The 15,881-nt window shown below is 44.0% G+C and overlaps 1 protein-coding gene across 1 annotated transcript in view; it reads left to right on the top strand.

The window, feature by feature from the left end:
- The window catches only part of oca2 (oculocutaneous albinism II), a 692,205-nt gene that overhangs the window by 442,544 nt on the left and 233,780 nt on the right, over window positions 1-15,881 (top strand). The window contains exon 17 of the mRNA XM_070891615.1: window positions 3,008-3,116. Within this exon, the coding sequence (XP_070747716.1) occupies window positions 3,008-3,116 (109 nt within the window). The remainder of the gene's footprint in view (window positions 1-3,007; window positions 3,117-15,881) is intronic.

Below are 15,881 nucleotides of genomic sequence, written 5' to 3'. Positions count from 1 at the left end.
TGCTTTTTTCCCAGTTACTATTAGCATAGTTGAAATCCCCCAATATTATAGCTCTATAGTTTTTGCATTTCACAGCAATTTTCCCATATATTTGTTCTTCTATCTTCCTCTGACTGTTTGGGGGTCTATAGTACACTCCCAGTAGTGTGATCACCCTTTTTTTGTTCTTCAATTCAACCTATATGGCCTTGTTTGATGACCCCTCTAACATATCATCCCTTCTCACAGCTGTAATTGTTTCTTTGATTAATACTATGAGCTCCCCTCCTTTTTTACCCCCTCTCTATCCCGTCTGAAAACCCTGTAACCAGGAATGTTGAGCTTCCATACCTGTCCTTCTTTCAGCCATGTCTCAGTAATGGCTATAATATCGTACTCTCAAGTGTCTATCTGTGCTCTCAGCTCATCTGCCTTATTCCCTATATTCCTTGCATTGAAGTATATGCCATTTAGTGGTGCCAAACTCCCTTGTTGCCTATTTTCCAGCCCTTGTTTCCTTTATCTTCCAAATTCACTTTCTACTTTTCTGCCGCCCAATTCCAGCTTTGCTTCTCTCTCCACTGAATCTATTCTTAGGTTCCCAGCCCCCTGCCAAGCTAGTTTAAACTCTTCCCAAAAGTACTAGCAAACCCTCCCACGAGGATACTGGTCCTGGCTCTGTTCAGGTGCAACCCGTCTGGCTTATACAGGTCCCAATTCCCCCAGAAAGAATATTGTGTTCAGTTTTGGTCTCCTAATCTGAGGAAGGACGTTCTTGCTATTGAGGGAGTGCAGCGAAGGTTCACCAGACTGATTCCCGGGATGGCAGGACTGACATATGAGAAGAGACTGGATCGATTGGGCCTATATTCACTGGAGTTTAGAAGGATGAGAGGGGATCTCATAGAAACATTAGAAACATATAAAATTCTGACGGGACTGGACAGGTTAGATGCAGGAAGAATGTTCCTGATGTTGGGGAAGTCCAGAACCAAGGGACACAGGGGTAAGCCATTTAGGACTGAGATGAGGAGGAATTTCTTCACTCAGAGAGTTGTTAACCTGTGGAATTCCATACCGCAGAGCGTTGTTGATGCCAGTTCATTGGATATATTCAAGAGGGAGTTAGATCTGGCCCTTGCAGCTAAAGGGATCAAGGGGTATGGAGAGAAAGCAGGAACAGGGTACTGAAAGAATAATCAGCTATGATCTTATTGAATGGTGCTGCAGGCTCGAAGGGCCGGATGGCCTACTCCTACACCTATTTTCTATGTTTCTATGTTTCTAATGCCTTCGGAATCTAAAGCTCTCCCCCCTGCACCATCTCTCCAGGCACGCATTCATGTTCTCTATCCTCCTATTTCTGTACTCACTTGCACATGGCACCAGCAATAACCACGAGATTACTACTTTTTGGGGTCCTGCTTATTAATCTCTCTCCTAGATCGCTAAACTCTCCCTGCAGGACCTCATCCCTCTTTCTACTTATGTCATTGTTACGGATATGGACTATGACTTTTGGCTGATTATTTTTCCTCGAATCATACAGCACAGAAGGAGGTCATTCAGCCCATTGTACCTGTGCCGGCTCTTTGGAGGAGCTCACCAATTAGTCCCACTCCACTGCTCTCTCCCCATAGCCCTGCAATTTATTCCTTCTGGCATATATATATGTTGGAAAAGGCACCATTGCTGAGCGACTGGGCGGCACAATGAATAGATCACTTTTTACTCAAGGAACAGGGTTCAAATGCGATTTGTTGGTTTTAAAGTTTCCTTTCTCTGATGGTAAGAATCCTAAGTACAAAGGAATTTGGGCATGCATCCATCCCATTCACAGTTGGCACACATCTGCCTATAAATCATATATTAATAAAATCCTATACCATTGAGGGGTTGGTTGCTGATCTAGGGAGGGGGTCCGATCCTTGATCTGGGATCCGGGATGGGTGGTGTTGGCGGGGGGGGGGGAACAACCCCTAATCCGAGGTCGGTGGTGGGGGGGTGGGATCTGATCGTGGGGGAGTGGGTGGGTCTGATATTGCGCAGGGAACCAGGTAAACTTGGTGGGCTGAGGGGAAGCACTCCTGCTACCTTTTCCTTGAACTTGTCCTCACCTCCTTTTAGCTGCCAAGTTTCCTGAGGCCTGGGCAACAAGACCAGCCAGTGATAAATCTGGAAAACGGGTTAAGTACAAGGCACGGATTCTCATTATATTATTTAAATAGCCAACCAACGCCTGGGAGCAGGTTGGTTTCCCTCCCTCCCCCTCACACATCCCCTGCCCCCCCAGCCCCCATCCCACCTCCATTAAAAATGCCAGTGGGTGGTTTGGAGGCGGATTTGAGATTTAACATTTTTCAACATCCGCCCCCTGACCCCAGCCCAACCCCTCGGTGTGAAAAAGTCAAAATTGATTGACTTTTTTCTCATTGCAGATGTTATTCACTCTTTTGAACACAAAATTAACTTTGGGAAACAGAAAAAAAAAATCAATGCTATAAAAACAAAAGCACATACGTTTCTGAAGCATTCAAGCACACGGCTGAGCAATTCCATTTTTACTCGCTCATGTTAGCTAATGTTGCTGTGTGGCCACTGGAGAACAGGCAATTGAGAAATAATGAGATTTGTTAGTGAGGAAAAAAAATTGTAAAATCGCTTGTTGCTTGAAGAGATTTTCTAAAAAAGAAAATCCATTTGGCAGTAGTAATATAAGAAACCATGCAGAAATTTTGAACTTGTGTATCATGGGGCCGAAAGTCTGCTCTTGGTCTCCGGTTACCATTAAAAAAAATATTAGTTTTAAAAATGATCAAAAATTGATTTTCAGCATGTCAAAACTCTGAGGAGAATTATTGCTTGTCGGATGGCCCTGTGCCTGGATTACTCTGCCGTCTTTCCTTCTGAGCACAGAGACCAGGATCTGATAATATGGTTTGATTTTTCTTTTCAGCCCCACTGATTTTATGAAGTTAGCTGCAATTTTTACACACAGATTATTTTTTTATTGATTTTGTTTTTGCAGTACAGGATAATGGACAAAGCCCTTCTGGTGAAATGCTCAACTGTTTTGGGATTCGTTATCTTCATGTTCTTTCTCAATTCATTTGTTCCCGACATCCATCTTGATCTTGGTAAGTAAGGCTTATTAGTAACGGTACGGGTGGTCGGATCCATATCTGATGTCCCCCTGTGAATACAGCCCATTATATCCATCATTTCCCTCTCCCACTAAGATGATCTTCGTGTATCATCACCGGTTTCCACTTGTTTCCAGCATTTTAGTCAGCATGCATTAACTAACCCATTAATTGCCACTGCGTGACTGGAGTTAGCATACTTGCCTCTTGACTTTTGCCTGTTGCTCTCCCCTTTTCTCCTCCCACCCCTGCCATTTTGCTCAATCCAATAATGGGGTTTGCTTATCTTCCATTTTCCAGTTCCGATAGAACCAATATCAATAGACCTGCCGTATAGTTCCAGTCCTTTACATCTATATAACTATAGGCTAAATTCACTGGTCCCGAGCACCCATCAGATAGCCACTCTTGGATTGAATGTGGGCCAAAGACAGGGCTACAACGCAGTAGTGGTGATTGTCCAACTTGCACTACCTTTAAACGCAGTTCTCTACCTCATTGACTATTTATTCTTCCTTCTCCAGTGTCTCTTTCTTTTATTTTAACTGTTGGGCCTTTTATTTTATATTTTACTAAATGTACTTTAACTGCAATATTTTTTCTGGCTTACTTTAGTTTAATAATAACGAAACTGAAAACCCTTTGGTGCCAGGATTCGTCTGCCAGCAACCTCTGATTGACGTTGTAATGTCTGTAAGCTTGTAATATTTGTAGCTCCACACTGTGGATTGGACGTATTGTGTACTGCAACTGCAGGGTTAATAATAAACAGAACCAGGCAGATTCCGGAGGCTTCCGAGAGAGCTGCCTGCCATGTAGGAAGCTGTGTGTGCTTGTGCTCTGTGAATATATCAGATTTGGCGATGAGATGGGATTTTTCAGATGATTTAAAGCTTAAATTTTGTTGGTGAAGAATTCAGCCAGCCAACAGAGAGATTTTGGAAGTTTCTGTCTTTGGAAAAAGCTACAAAATCTACGGTAAAATACAGCACATGGTGTGAACAGCTAGAGATTAAAATGGCAGGTGTATTCGGACATTTGGGGGAATATAGACACGACCGGGAACGTTTTAAAGCATATGTGAATCGGCTAGAAATGTATTTCACTGCAAATAACATAATCGAAGTTCCAGACAATGCAGTCCAGAACCGGGCTGTGTTGGAACGCAAGAAAGCGATCTTCTTATTGGAGGCGGGTCCGGCATTGTACAAAACCCTTGTAAATCTGCTTGTGCCTGACGAGCCAAAGGACACAATGCTTAAAGAGATTTTAACAAAGCTGGAGCAGCACTATAACCCCAAACCGTTAGAAATTGCTGAAAGCTATCGTTTCGGGATTCGGAATTAAAAGGCTGATTAAATAATCAGTGATTAAATAATCAGTGATTACATCATAGCATTAAAAAAGCTATCGATGCACTATAATTTTGGAAACTTTCAAAACCAAGCATTACGGGATCGTTTTGTTTGTGGGGTGAAAAATGATGCGATCAGAAGGAAGTTATTGACGAAGGATGACTTGACTTTTGAGATTGCTTGTCAGACAGCGAGGTCGATGGGCATGGCCGAACAATATTCCCGAGAATTAAATAATGATTACGGTCGTCAGTCAACTGAGGTAAATCACCTGCAGGTTAAAAGTAAAAGATGGTGGGGGCCCAAAGTCTCAGAAACTGGAAATTCTACCAGAGCATCAAAGTCATGCTATAGGTGCCTGGGACAACACATTGCTCAAAGTTGTCCATACGTGAAGACAGAGTGTTTCTTCTGCAGAAAGACTGGGCATCTTGCGAAGGCATGCCGACTGAAGGGTAAACTAGCTTTTAAAGCTATGAGTCCAGCGTTCAAAGCTATGAGTAGAAATCTCAAGAGACTACATAGCATGGAAGAACAACAACAGGACGAGGAGATGTTAGAGTTTCACGTCATCAGGAGCACGAGGTTAACGGACAGCGATTCGGAAAGCATCAAAATCCACATAGATGTTGCGGGATTCAAGATACCAATAGAAATTGACACGGGTGCATCCGTGAGTGTAGTACCGGAGTCGCTGTACCTCGACAAATTGCATGATTTCCAACTGGAGAAATCCAAGATGGAGCTGCGAGGCTACTCGAGAGAGAAAATTCCTGTGGTAGGTTGTATCATCGTACCAGTGAAATATAAAGATCAATTTCAGAACCTGTCTCTAATAGTAGTGAAAGGAGACAAGTCTGCCTTACTAGGAAGAAATTGGTTGAGCTCACTGAAACTGGATTGGAGTAAGATTTTCTGTGTGGAAGCGAGATTTTCATCAACGGATGAGGTTATCAAGAAGTATACGAAAGTGTTCTGCGAAACGGGCAGTCCGATCCAAGGCTTCAAAGTGAGTGTCAGGGTACAGAAGGACACTAGATCGGTTTACTACAAGCCACGTTCCATACCATATGCACTCAAGGAGAAAGTTGAGCAAGAACTCAAAAGACTTGAGACAGAGAACATTATCGATGTAATTATTGTTGTACCTAAATCCGATGATAAGGTAAGATTGTGTGGTGATTATAAAGTAAGCGTAAACCAGGTTCTAGAGGGTAATGTCCCCAATACTTTGCCGAATATAGAAGATTTGTTCACAACACTGACAGGTGGTCAGATCTTCTCAAAACTGGATCTTACGAATGCCTACTTACAGCTTGAACTAGATGAGGAGTCCAAGTCATGTTTGACTATAAATACTCATCTAGTCATTGGATCACAAATTGGCTAATTTTTTGATTACATATCGAAATACTCCTCATACAACTACTGGTAGAACACCAGCAGAGTTGTTTCTCAAACGACAGCCACGAACCAGATTCTCGTTGTTAAAACCAAATTTGGCACAGTCCGTAGAAGAGACACAATTAAGACAGAAAGAGAATCATGATATATGTAGAGTAAAAGAGAGAAGTGTGAAATTAAACCAGAAGGTGAGAGTGAAGAACCATCACCATAAATGGTTAAAGTGGTTACCAGGAAGAGTGCTAAAGATGTTTGATAATGAACAGGTTAGGTTTGTTCATATTGATCATATTTTACCTACAGACATGGAAGGAGTTGAAGGTGGGAATGATTCAATTATTTCTGACTCATCAGATAATTTTGATATACCAGTAGCAAATCCTAAATCCAATGTACTGAAAACAAATCTAGGAGAGAATCAGAATGAAAGTCTGAGTCTGAGTCAGGAAAACAAAGAGCCTGAAGTTAGAGTGAGTTCAAATGAAAAGCAAGGAAATTCCGTGGAGGAAAACGTTTCTCAGGATGAGCTTCGAATGAGTTTAGATTCGACATCATGTTTGGAAGGTTCTGTTCGAGAGCGAAGGTATCCTCTTCGAAACAGAAAACAAGTGGTAAAGTTAAATTTGTAAATTTGGAAAAAAAAATAAGTTTATATCCCGTGTTATGCATAAACATGAAAGTTATGTATGATTTTTGTTGTAATAACTTCTTCATTAAGGAGGGAGAAGTGTAATGTCTGTAAGCTTGTAATGTTTGTAGCTCCACACTGTGAATGTGGACGTATTGTGTACTGCAACTGCAGGGTTAATAATAAACAGAACCAGGCAGATTCTGGAGGCTTCCGAGAGAGCTGCCTACCATGTAGGAAGCTGTGTGTGCTTGTGCTCTGTGAATATATCACAGTGGTCACCGAATTTAAATATCCCCAGTGGCTGCCTGCAACACTAAGGGTGTATCTCAGAGCCCAGAGGGTGTCAGATCTGACGGAGTTGATTAGGCTGGGGCCTCTTCAGACAGAAATCACCAGAGCTGCCTTGGCTCTTTGCAAGGAGGCTGACTTCTTCTGGAAAACTCTTTCTTCCTTCAGAGGTCTAGACCACGGCCCCAACTTCCGTGGCTGGTCCAACTCTCTGTACTAACCTACTGATGTCCCACTTGGCTTAGGATTCAGGAAGTCCTGGCCTGGGAATCCCTCTGCCCCCTCCCATCTATGGTGTGTGGAGCAAAGCAGCGGGAAAAGGGGCCAGACTTGTGATGCCGAATCTCTGCCCCTTGGCATTGTCTGGAGATTGCGAGTGCTTTTGCTGAGGGGCGTGGAGTACCTGTGTGTCCGTTATTGTAGCAGTATGTAAGGTCGGTGAGAGGGTCCTGATGCCCTCCTGGATGTCCAGTGGGAGCAGCTCCCAGAAGCAACAAGCATCAGGCCTTGTACTCTGCCTGCTTAGCTTGAGCAGGGCCTAGTTGCCACCTGCTGGAGCCCACAAGAATATAGGCGCCTTCTCTTACAGCGTCAACAACAATTTGTATTTATATAGTGCCTTTAATGTAGTAAAATGTCCCAGGTTGCTTCACAGGACATTTGACACCGAGCCACGTAAGAAAAAATCACGGCAAATGACCAAAACCTTGGTCAAAGAGGTAAATTTTAAGGAGCGTCTTAAAGGAGGCGAGAGAGGTGGAAAGGTTTAGGGAGGGAGTTCCAGAGCTTGGAGCCTAGGCAGCTGAAAGCATGGCCAGTGGTTGAGCATTTATAATCAGGGATGCTCAAGAGGAGGGACGAGGCCATGGAGGGATTTGTAAACAAGGAGGAGAATTTTGAAATCGTGGCGTTGCTTAACTGGTAGCCAATGAAAATCGGCAAGCACAGGAGTGATGGGTAAGCGGGGCTTGGTGCCGAGTTTTGAATGATCTCAAGTTTACGTTGGGTAGCATGTAGGAGGCCAGCCAGGAGTGCTTTGGAGTAGTCAAGTCGAGAGGTACAAAAGCATGGATGAGGGTCAGGAAGATCTTCAGGGCTGGAGGCTTCTGACTGCTGTTTTCGGACAGTAATCAGAGGGCCCTGCAGCAAGCAGCCATTATTACTGCTCAATCACACAGCAGTGGCTGGATTACCACTCCCTGATTCTGGAGGCAGACCACTGCCGGGGTGGGGTGGGCTTACATTGGGGAACAAACCAGCGCAGTGTTAATGACCTCAATCTGAAATACAGGCAAGTCGGGTGCATTTCACCTCGCTTAGTGCCTGAGGAGAGAGGAATATCTGAATCTCTTAAATTGAGCCCTAATTGGTTGCAAACTGAACGAAGGCTCAGTTCTCCATCCAGCAAGGAAACAGTGCCAACATTAAATTTTTGGTTGCTGTATGAGTAGTATCTTGGCTGAGGTTAAAAAAAGAAATGACACATACTGCATATTCTACTGTTGTATCTCTCTAGGCAACATTTTTGTTTAAATGCAAAACAATGATTTGTACACAGGTGTACAAATGTTTCTACTCACAGAAAGGATGAACAGGTTGGCTCGCTTTTCTCTCAAAAAAATGAAGGCTGAGGGGTGACCTAATAGAGGTCTTTAAAATTATGAAAGGTTTTGAAAGAGTGGATACAGAGAGAATGTTTCCACTTGTGGGGAAGAGCACAACTAGAGGCCATCAAATTCCTGGGACATTGGAACCGGTTCTAGGGGAGGTGGGACCAGTACAAACCGGACGGTCTGCACCTGGGCAGGACCGGAACCAATGTCCTAGGGGGAGTGTTTGCTAGTGCTGTTGGGGAGGGGTTAAACTAATATGGCAGGGGGATTGGAACCAATGCAAGGAAACAGAGGGAAATAAAATGGGGGCAGAAGCAAAAGATAGAAAGGAGAATAGTAAAAGTGGAGGGCAGAGAAACCCAAGGCAAAAAACAAAAAGGGCCACATTACAGCAACATTCTAAAGGGACAAAGAGTGCTAAAAAGACAAGCCTGAAGGCTCTGTGCCTCAATGCGAGGAGTATTCGTAATAAGGTGGATAAATTAACTGCGCAGGCAGCTATTAATGATTATGATATAATTGGGATTACTGAGACATGGCTCCAGGGTGACCAAGGCTGTGAACTCAACATCCAAGGGTATTCAACATTCAGGAAGGATAGACAGAAAGGAAAAGGAGATGGGGTAGCTTTGCTGGTTAAAGAGGAAATAAACGCAATAGTAAGAAAGGACATTAGCTTGGATGATGTGGAATCTGTATGGGTAGAGCTGCGGAATACCAAAGGGCAGAAAACGCTAATGGGAGTTGTGTACAGACCACCAAACAGTAGTAGTGAGGTTGGGGATGGCATCAAACAAGAAATTAAGGATGCGTGCAATAAAGGTACAGCAGTTATCATGGGCGACTTTAATCTACATATAGATTGGGCTAACCAAGCTGGTAGCAATGCTGGAGGAGGAGTTCCTGGAGTGTATTAGGAAATTCTTTCCAGACCAATATGCTGAGGAACCAACTGGAGAGCTGGCCATCCTAGACTGGGTGTTGTGTAATGAGAGAGGAGTAATTAGCAATCTTGTTGTGCGAGGCCCCCTGGGGAAGAGTGACCATAATATGGTAGAATTCTTTATTAAGATGGAGAGTGACACAGTTAATTCAGAGACGAGGGTCCTGAACTTAAGGAAAGGCAACTTCGATGCTATGAGACGTGAATTGGCTAGGATAGACTGGCAAATGATACTTAAAGGGTTGACAGTTGATAGGCAATGGCAGACATTTATAGATTACAAGGACGAACTTCAACAATTGCACATCCCTGTCTGGAGTAAAAATAAAACAGGGAAGGTAGCTCAACCGTGGCTAACAAGGGAAATTAGGGGTAATGTTAAATCCAAGGAAGAGGCATATAAATTGGCCAGAAAAAGCAGCAAACCTGAGGATTGGGAGACATTTAGAATTCAGCAGAGGAGGACAAAGGTTCTAATTAGAAGGGGGGAAAAGAGTATGAGAGGAAGCTTGCAGGGAACATAAAACCTGACTGCAAAAGCTTCTATAGATATGTGAAGAGAAAAAGATTAATGAAGAATGAAAAAGGTCTTTTGCAGTCAGAATCAGGTGAATTCATAATGGGGAACAAAGAAATGACACTCTAATTGAACAAATACTTTGGATCTGTCTTCACTAAGGAAGACACAAATAACGTTCCGGAAATACTAGGGCTTCGAGGGTCTAGCGAAAAGGAGGAACTGAAGGAAATCCTTATTAGTCGGGAAATTGTGTGAGGGAAATTGATGGGATTGAGCACCAATAAATCCCCAGGGCCTGATAGGCTGCATCCCAGAGTATTTAAGGAAGTGGTCCTAGAAATAGTGGTTGCATTGGTGATCATTTTCCAACATTCTATTGACTCTGGATCAGTTCCTATGGACTGGAGGGTAGCTAATGTAACACCACTTTCATAAAAAAGAAGGGAGAGAGAAAACAGGGAATTATAGACCAGTTAGCCTGACATCAGTGGTGGGGAAAATGTTGGAACCAATTATTAAAGATGAAATAGCAGCGCATTTGGAAAGCAGTGACAGGATTGGTCCAAGTCAGCATGGATTTATGAAAAAGAAATCATGCTTGACAAATCTTCAGGAATTTTTTGAGGATGTAACTAGTAGAGTGGACAAGGGAGAACCAGTGGATGTGGTGTATCTGGACTTTCAAAAGGCTTTTGACAAGGCCTCACACAAGAGATTAGCGTGCAAAATGAAAGCACATGGTATTGGGGGTAATGTATTGACGTGGATAGAGAACTGGTTGGCAGACAGGAAGCAGAGAGTCGGAATAAACGGGTCCTTTTCAGAATGGCAGGCAGTGACCAGTGGGGTGCCGCAGGATTCGGTGCTGGGACCCCAGCTATTTACAATGTACATCAATGATTTCGATGAAGGAATTGAATGTAATATCTCCAAGTTTGCAGATGACACTAAGCTGGGTGGTGGTGTGAGCTGTGAGGAGGATGCTAAGAGGCTGCAGGGTGACTTGGACAGGTTAGGTGAGTGGGCAAACGCATGGCAGATGCAATATAATGTGGATAAATGTGAGGTTATCCACTTTGGGGGCAAAAACAGGAAGGCAGACTATTATCTGAATGGTGACAGATTAGGAAAAGGGGAGGTGCAACGAGACCTGGGTGTCATGGTACATCAGTCATTGAAAGTTGGCATGCAGGTACAGCAGGCGGTGAAGAAAGCAAATGTCATGTTGGCCTTCATAGATAGAGGATTTGAGTATAGGAGCAGGGAGATCTTACTGCAGTTGTACAAAGCTTTGGTGAGGCCACACCTGGAATATTGTGTTCAGTTTTGGTCTCCTAATCTGAGGAAGGACGTTCTTGCTATTGAGGGAGTACAGCGAAGGTTCACCAGACTGATTCCCGGGATGGCAGGACTGACATATGAGGAGAGACTGGATCAACTGGGCTTGTATCCACTGGAGTTTAGAAGAATGAGAGGGGATCTCATAGAAACATATAAAATTCTGACGGGATAGGACAGGTTAGATGCAGGAAGAATGTTCCCAATGTTGGGGAAGTCCAGAACCAGGGGTCACAGTCCAAGAATAAGGGGTAAGCCATTTAGGACTGAGATGAGGAGAAACTTCTTCACTCAGAGAGTGGTTAACCTGTGGAATTCCCTACCGTAGAGAGTTGTTGAGGCCAGTTCGTTAGATATATTCAAAAGGGAGTTAGATATGGCCCTTACGGCCAAAGAGATCAGGGGGTATGGAGAGAAAGTAGGAAAGGGCTCCTGAGGTGAATGATCAGCCATGATCTTATTGAATGGCGATGCGGGCTGGAAAGGCCGAATGGCCTGCTCCTGCACCTAATTTCTATGTTTCTATCTTTCTATCAATATAAGATAGTCACCAACATCAGTGTCCTCTATCAGGCTAACATCCCTCGCATTGAAGCACTGACCACACTCGATCAGCTTCGCTGGGCAGGCCAAATACGAGACTCCCTAAGCAAATCCTTTATGCGGAGCTCCTTCATGGTAAACGAGCCAAAGGAGGACAGCAGAAACGTTATAAGGACACTTTCAAAGCCTCCCTGGTTAAGTGCGACATCACCACTGACCCCTGGGAGACCCTGGCCGAAGACCGCCCGAGGTGGAGTAAGTACATCTGGGAGGCCATTGAGTTCTTCAAGTCTCAACGCAAAGAACATGAAGAAGCCAAGTGCAGGCAGCGGAAGGAGCGAGCCTCAAACCGGCCCCACCGACCCCTTCCCTCGACGAATGTCTGTCCCACCTGTAACAGGGTCTGTGGCTCTCGTATCGGACTGTTCAGCCATCAAAGAACTCATTTGGGAGTGGAAACAAGTCTTCCTCGATTTCGAGGGACTGCCTATGAAGATAGTCACCAAGGCAATTCAGAAGAAACTTCTTTGCCCAATGAGCGGTGAGATTGTGGAACTCGCTACCACAGGGAGTGGTTGAAGTGAATAGTGTAGATGCATTTAAAGGGAGGCTGGACAAGCATATCAGGGAGAAGGGGATAGAGGGTTATGCTGATAGAGTTAGATGAGAAAAGACAGGAGGAGGCTCAAGTGGAGCATAAACGCTAGGATGGACTGTTTGGGCTGAATTACCTGTATCTGTGTCGTATATCCTATGTAATTCTATATAGATACATATTCGTGTATATAAAAATGATTTTACCCCTGCTTTGAAGGTTTATTCCTTTGAGATGATTTGTTTCAATGCCTCAGACCATCATCTGTCTATGAATATTATAATATTGCTGCTGAAATGAAGTTTTAACAAACATGGACAAGAGGAGCTCCAAAATAATAAGTCAATTCACAAAAGGAAGTTATTTATATATTAATAAAACCTACGCATCTGTATCCAAACATAACGCTGATTTGCGATCCTAATAAAAGCTAACTGCTGGCTCAAGCTAACCCACATTTTACAGAGCTAAATCTGCCCAATTTCACAGGCTCCACTCATTGTACTCATTGATGCAAGCTCCCAGCTCAGTTTTGGTCTATGCCAAGCAGCTAACTGAAAGAGGGCCATGCAAAATTGGACTCAAATTTTAAAGGGAAGTACGCACTTAAAGGTGGTTGCATCTGGAGACAAATATTACTTCAGCCTTTATAAAACTGAATTTTAAATGTTGGTTGACTCTTGCCGAAGCTTATGACTGGGGATGTATGGGATGGGAAGATCAAAGTGAATTAAACCCAGTTTGAAGGCACAAGAATGGACTGTGGCAGTGCGGTACAGAACCGACCTCTTGTTTGATGGTTGGCAAAGTGGACCCGCTGCTGCATGAAGATGGTGGAAAGTAGATTGCCAGGGCACCCGCTCCAAAACTACAACAACAACAACTTGTATTTATATAGCGCCTTTAATATAATGAAACGTCCCAAGGCACTTCACAGGAGTATTATGAGATTAAAAATTTGACATCGAGCCGCATAAGTAGAAATTAGTGCAGGTGACCTAAAGCTTAGTCATAGAGGTAGGTTTTAAGGAGCGTCTTGAAGGAAGAAAGAGAGGTAGAGAGGCGGAGAGGTTTAGGCAGGAAGTTCCAGAGCTTGCGGCCGAGGCAACGGAAGGCACGGCCACCAATGGTTGAGCGATTATAATCAGGGATGCTCAAGAGGGAAGAATTAGAGGGAGCGCAGACATCTCGGGGGGGGGGGGGGTGGAGGAAATTACAGAGATAGGGAGGGGCGAGGCCATGGAGTTATTTGAAAATAAGGTTGAAAATTTTGAAATTGAGGCGTTGATTAACCGGAAGCCAATGTAGGTCAGCGAGCACAGGGGTGATGGGTGAGTGGGACTTGGTGCGAGTTTTGGAACACTTCTAGTTTACGTAGGGTAGAATGTGGGAGGCTAACCAGGAATAGTCAGATCTCGAGGTGACAAAGGCATTGATGAACTAGTCTCAATGGGCATGTGGTACATGGTGCTATCTACCAATTGCTTTACTTCTGGGAGCCTTAGCACCTGAGCAATGTTCTGTGTCCTGTAGAGCTTGTCTCAGCAGAAATGATGAACATATCAACAAATCTTTGAAGGTGGCAGGACAAGTTGATAAAGCTGTTTGGAAAAAAAAAAGCATATGGGATGCTTGACTTTGTAAAGAGAGGTAGTAGAGTACAAAAGCGAGGAAGTTATGCTAAACCTTTGTAAGTCACTGGTTAGACCTGAGCTGCAGTATTGTGTCCTATTCTGAACCCCGAACTTTAGAAAGGACATCAAGGTCTTGGAGGCGATGCAGCTGAAATTTTCTAGAATGGCACCAGGAATGAAGGGTTTCAGTTATGTGGAGAGACTAGAGAAGCTGGGATTGTTCTCCTCAGAGCAGGGAAGGTTAAGGGGAGATTTAATAGTGATGTTCAAAATAATGAGGTGTTTTGAAAGAGAAGATAAGGAGAAAGTGTTTCAACTGGCAGGTGGGGTGGTAACCAGAGGACACAGATATATAATATAATTGGCAAAAAAGCCAGGGGGGAGATGAGAATTTGTTTTACTTAATGAGTTGTTATGATTTGGAATGCACTGCCTGAAAGGGTGATAGAAGTAGATTCAATAGTAACTTTCAAAAGGGAATTGGATCTCTGCTCCAAATGGAAAGGAAAGATTTGCATGGCTATCAGGAAAGAGCAGGGGAGAGGAAGTTATTGGTAGCTCTTTCAGAGAGTTGGCACAGGCACGATGGGCCGAACGGGCTCCTTCATTGCTGTATGATTATATGATTCTATTCTATATTATCCTTCGCAAAGAAAGCCTTTGTCACTTGCTTTGTGCAGCAGACTGGCTGATTCGGAGTATATCCCCTGTATAATCTGGAACAAGGTGTCACCTAGAATGTTAACACATCTACAGGGAGAGCTGTTCCAGTTCTTGAAGTTGGCTGCAGATCAGCCTGGAGAAGATACCATACATCTGGCACAGCCTCTGTACTGAGGCAGAGGTGGTGAAAGAAAAGATAAGCAAGAACTTCCAATTATACAGTACTTTATCACCTCCTCAGAACATCCCAAGTTGCTTTACAACCAATGGATTACTTTTGAAATGCAGGGATGGGTTGCATCAGCGGGGGGGCCAGAATTTCGATCAGGAAACCTGGAAGTCCTGTTTTTTTTCTGCAGATTTATCCCCAGAAGTCAACCTGATTGACAGGATTGGCTCCCAGTTGGGTGGGGATCAGGCTGCAGCTGCTACTGGGAGCGTAGGGAGGGTCCGGTCCCCGACCCCGGGAGGGCGGGGGGGGTGTCCGATTCCCGACTCCGGGGTGGGATAGGATCCTGGAAAAGAGGGGTCCGATCCCCGAACACCCGGGGGTCTTTGTATGGTGGGGGAGTCTGATTGGGAGGGGAAGCACTCCTGCTCCTCCTGGCCCACATTTAGTGTTGTAAAGGCACTTACCTTCCCTCTGAAGTTGTCCTCACCTCCCTTCAGCTACTGAGTTTCCCGGAGCGTGGGAAACCCGGCTGGCCTATGCGAAGCAGGTTAAATCTGTGGTTACCAGCCTCATTATAACATTTAAATGGACAACCCACCCTTGCTCCGCCGACGTTAAACCCGGAAGTGGGCAGGTTGGAGGCAGATTGGAGTCTGGTTTAAGATTTTTACATTTTTAACATCTCAGCCGAGCCCGACTCACCTGTTTTTGGGGGTTAAGATTCAGCCCGTAGTTACTATTCTCATGTAAGCTAACTTAATTGATTGAAATGGATTGAATACTGGCAGAAAGCCCATAACTATAAATGATTGTAGATGGATTTGGATCTGCTTGGAGACTAGTCACAATATCTAGAAGGCACAATATTCAGAAAATGTGTCTAATTCTTATAGCATTAATTTTCTGATTATTGAGATGAGGCCAATAGGTCTGTAGTTGTCAGGTCTCTCACTTGAACTCAAATGGAAACTGTTTGCTTTTTTGCAGTCAACCATCTCAGCGTTCATTAACATTTTCAAAACGAACATTAATACTTCACAATTGTCCTCCCTTGTCTATA

The sequence above is a fragment of the Pristiophorus japonicus genome, chromosome 10 (genome assembly GCF_044704955.1).
Source record: "Pristiophorus japonicus isolate sPriJap1 chromosome 10, sPriJap1.hap1, whole genome shotgun sequence".
Classification (NCBI taxonomy): Eukaryota; Metazoa; Chordata; class Chondrichthyes; family Pristiophoridae; genus Pristiophorus; species Pristiophorus japonicus.
Note: the sequence above shows the minus strand (reverse complement) of the source record. Positions and strands in the feature narration are given on the sequence as shown.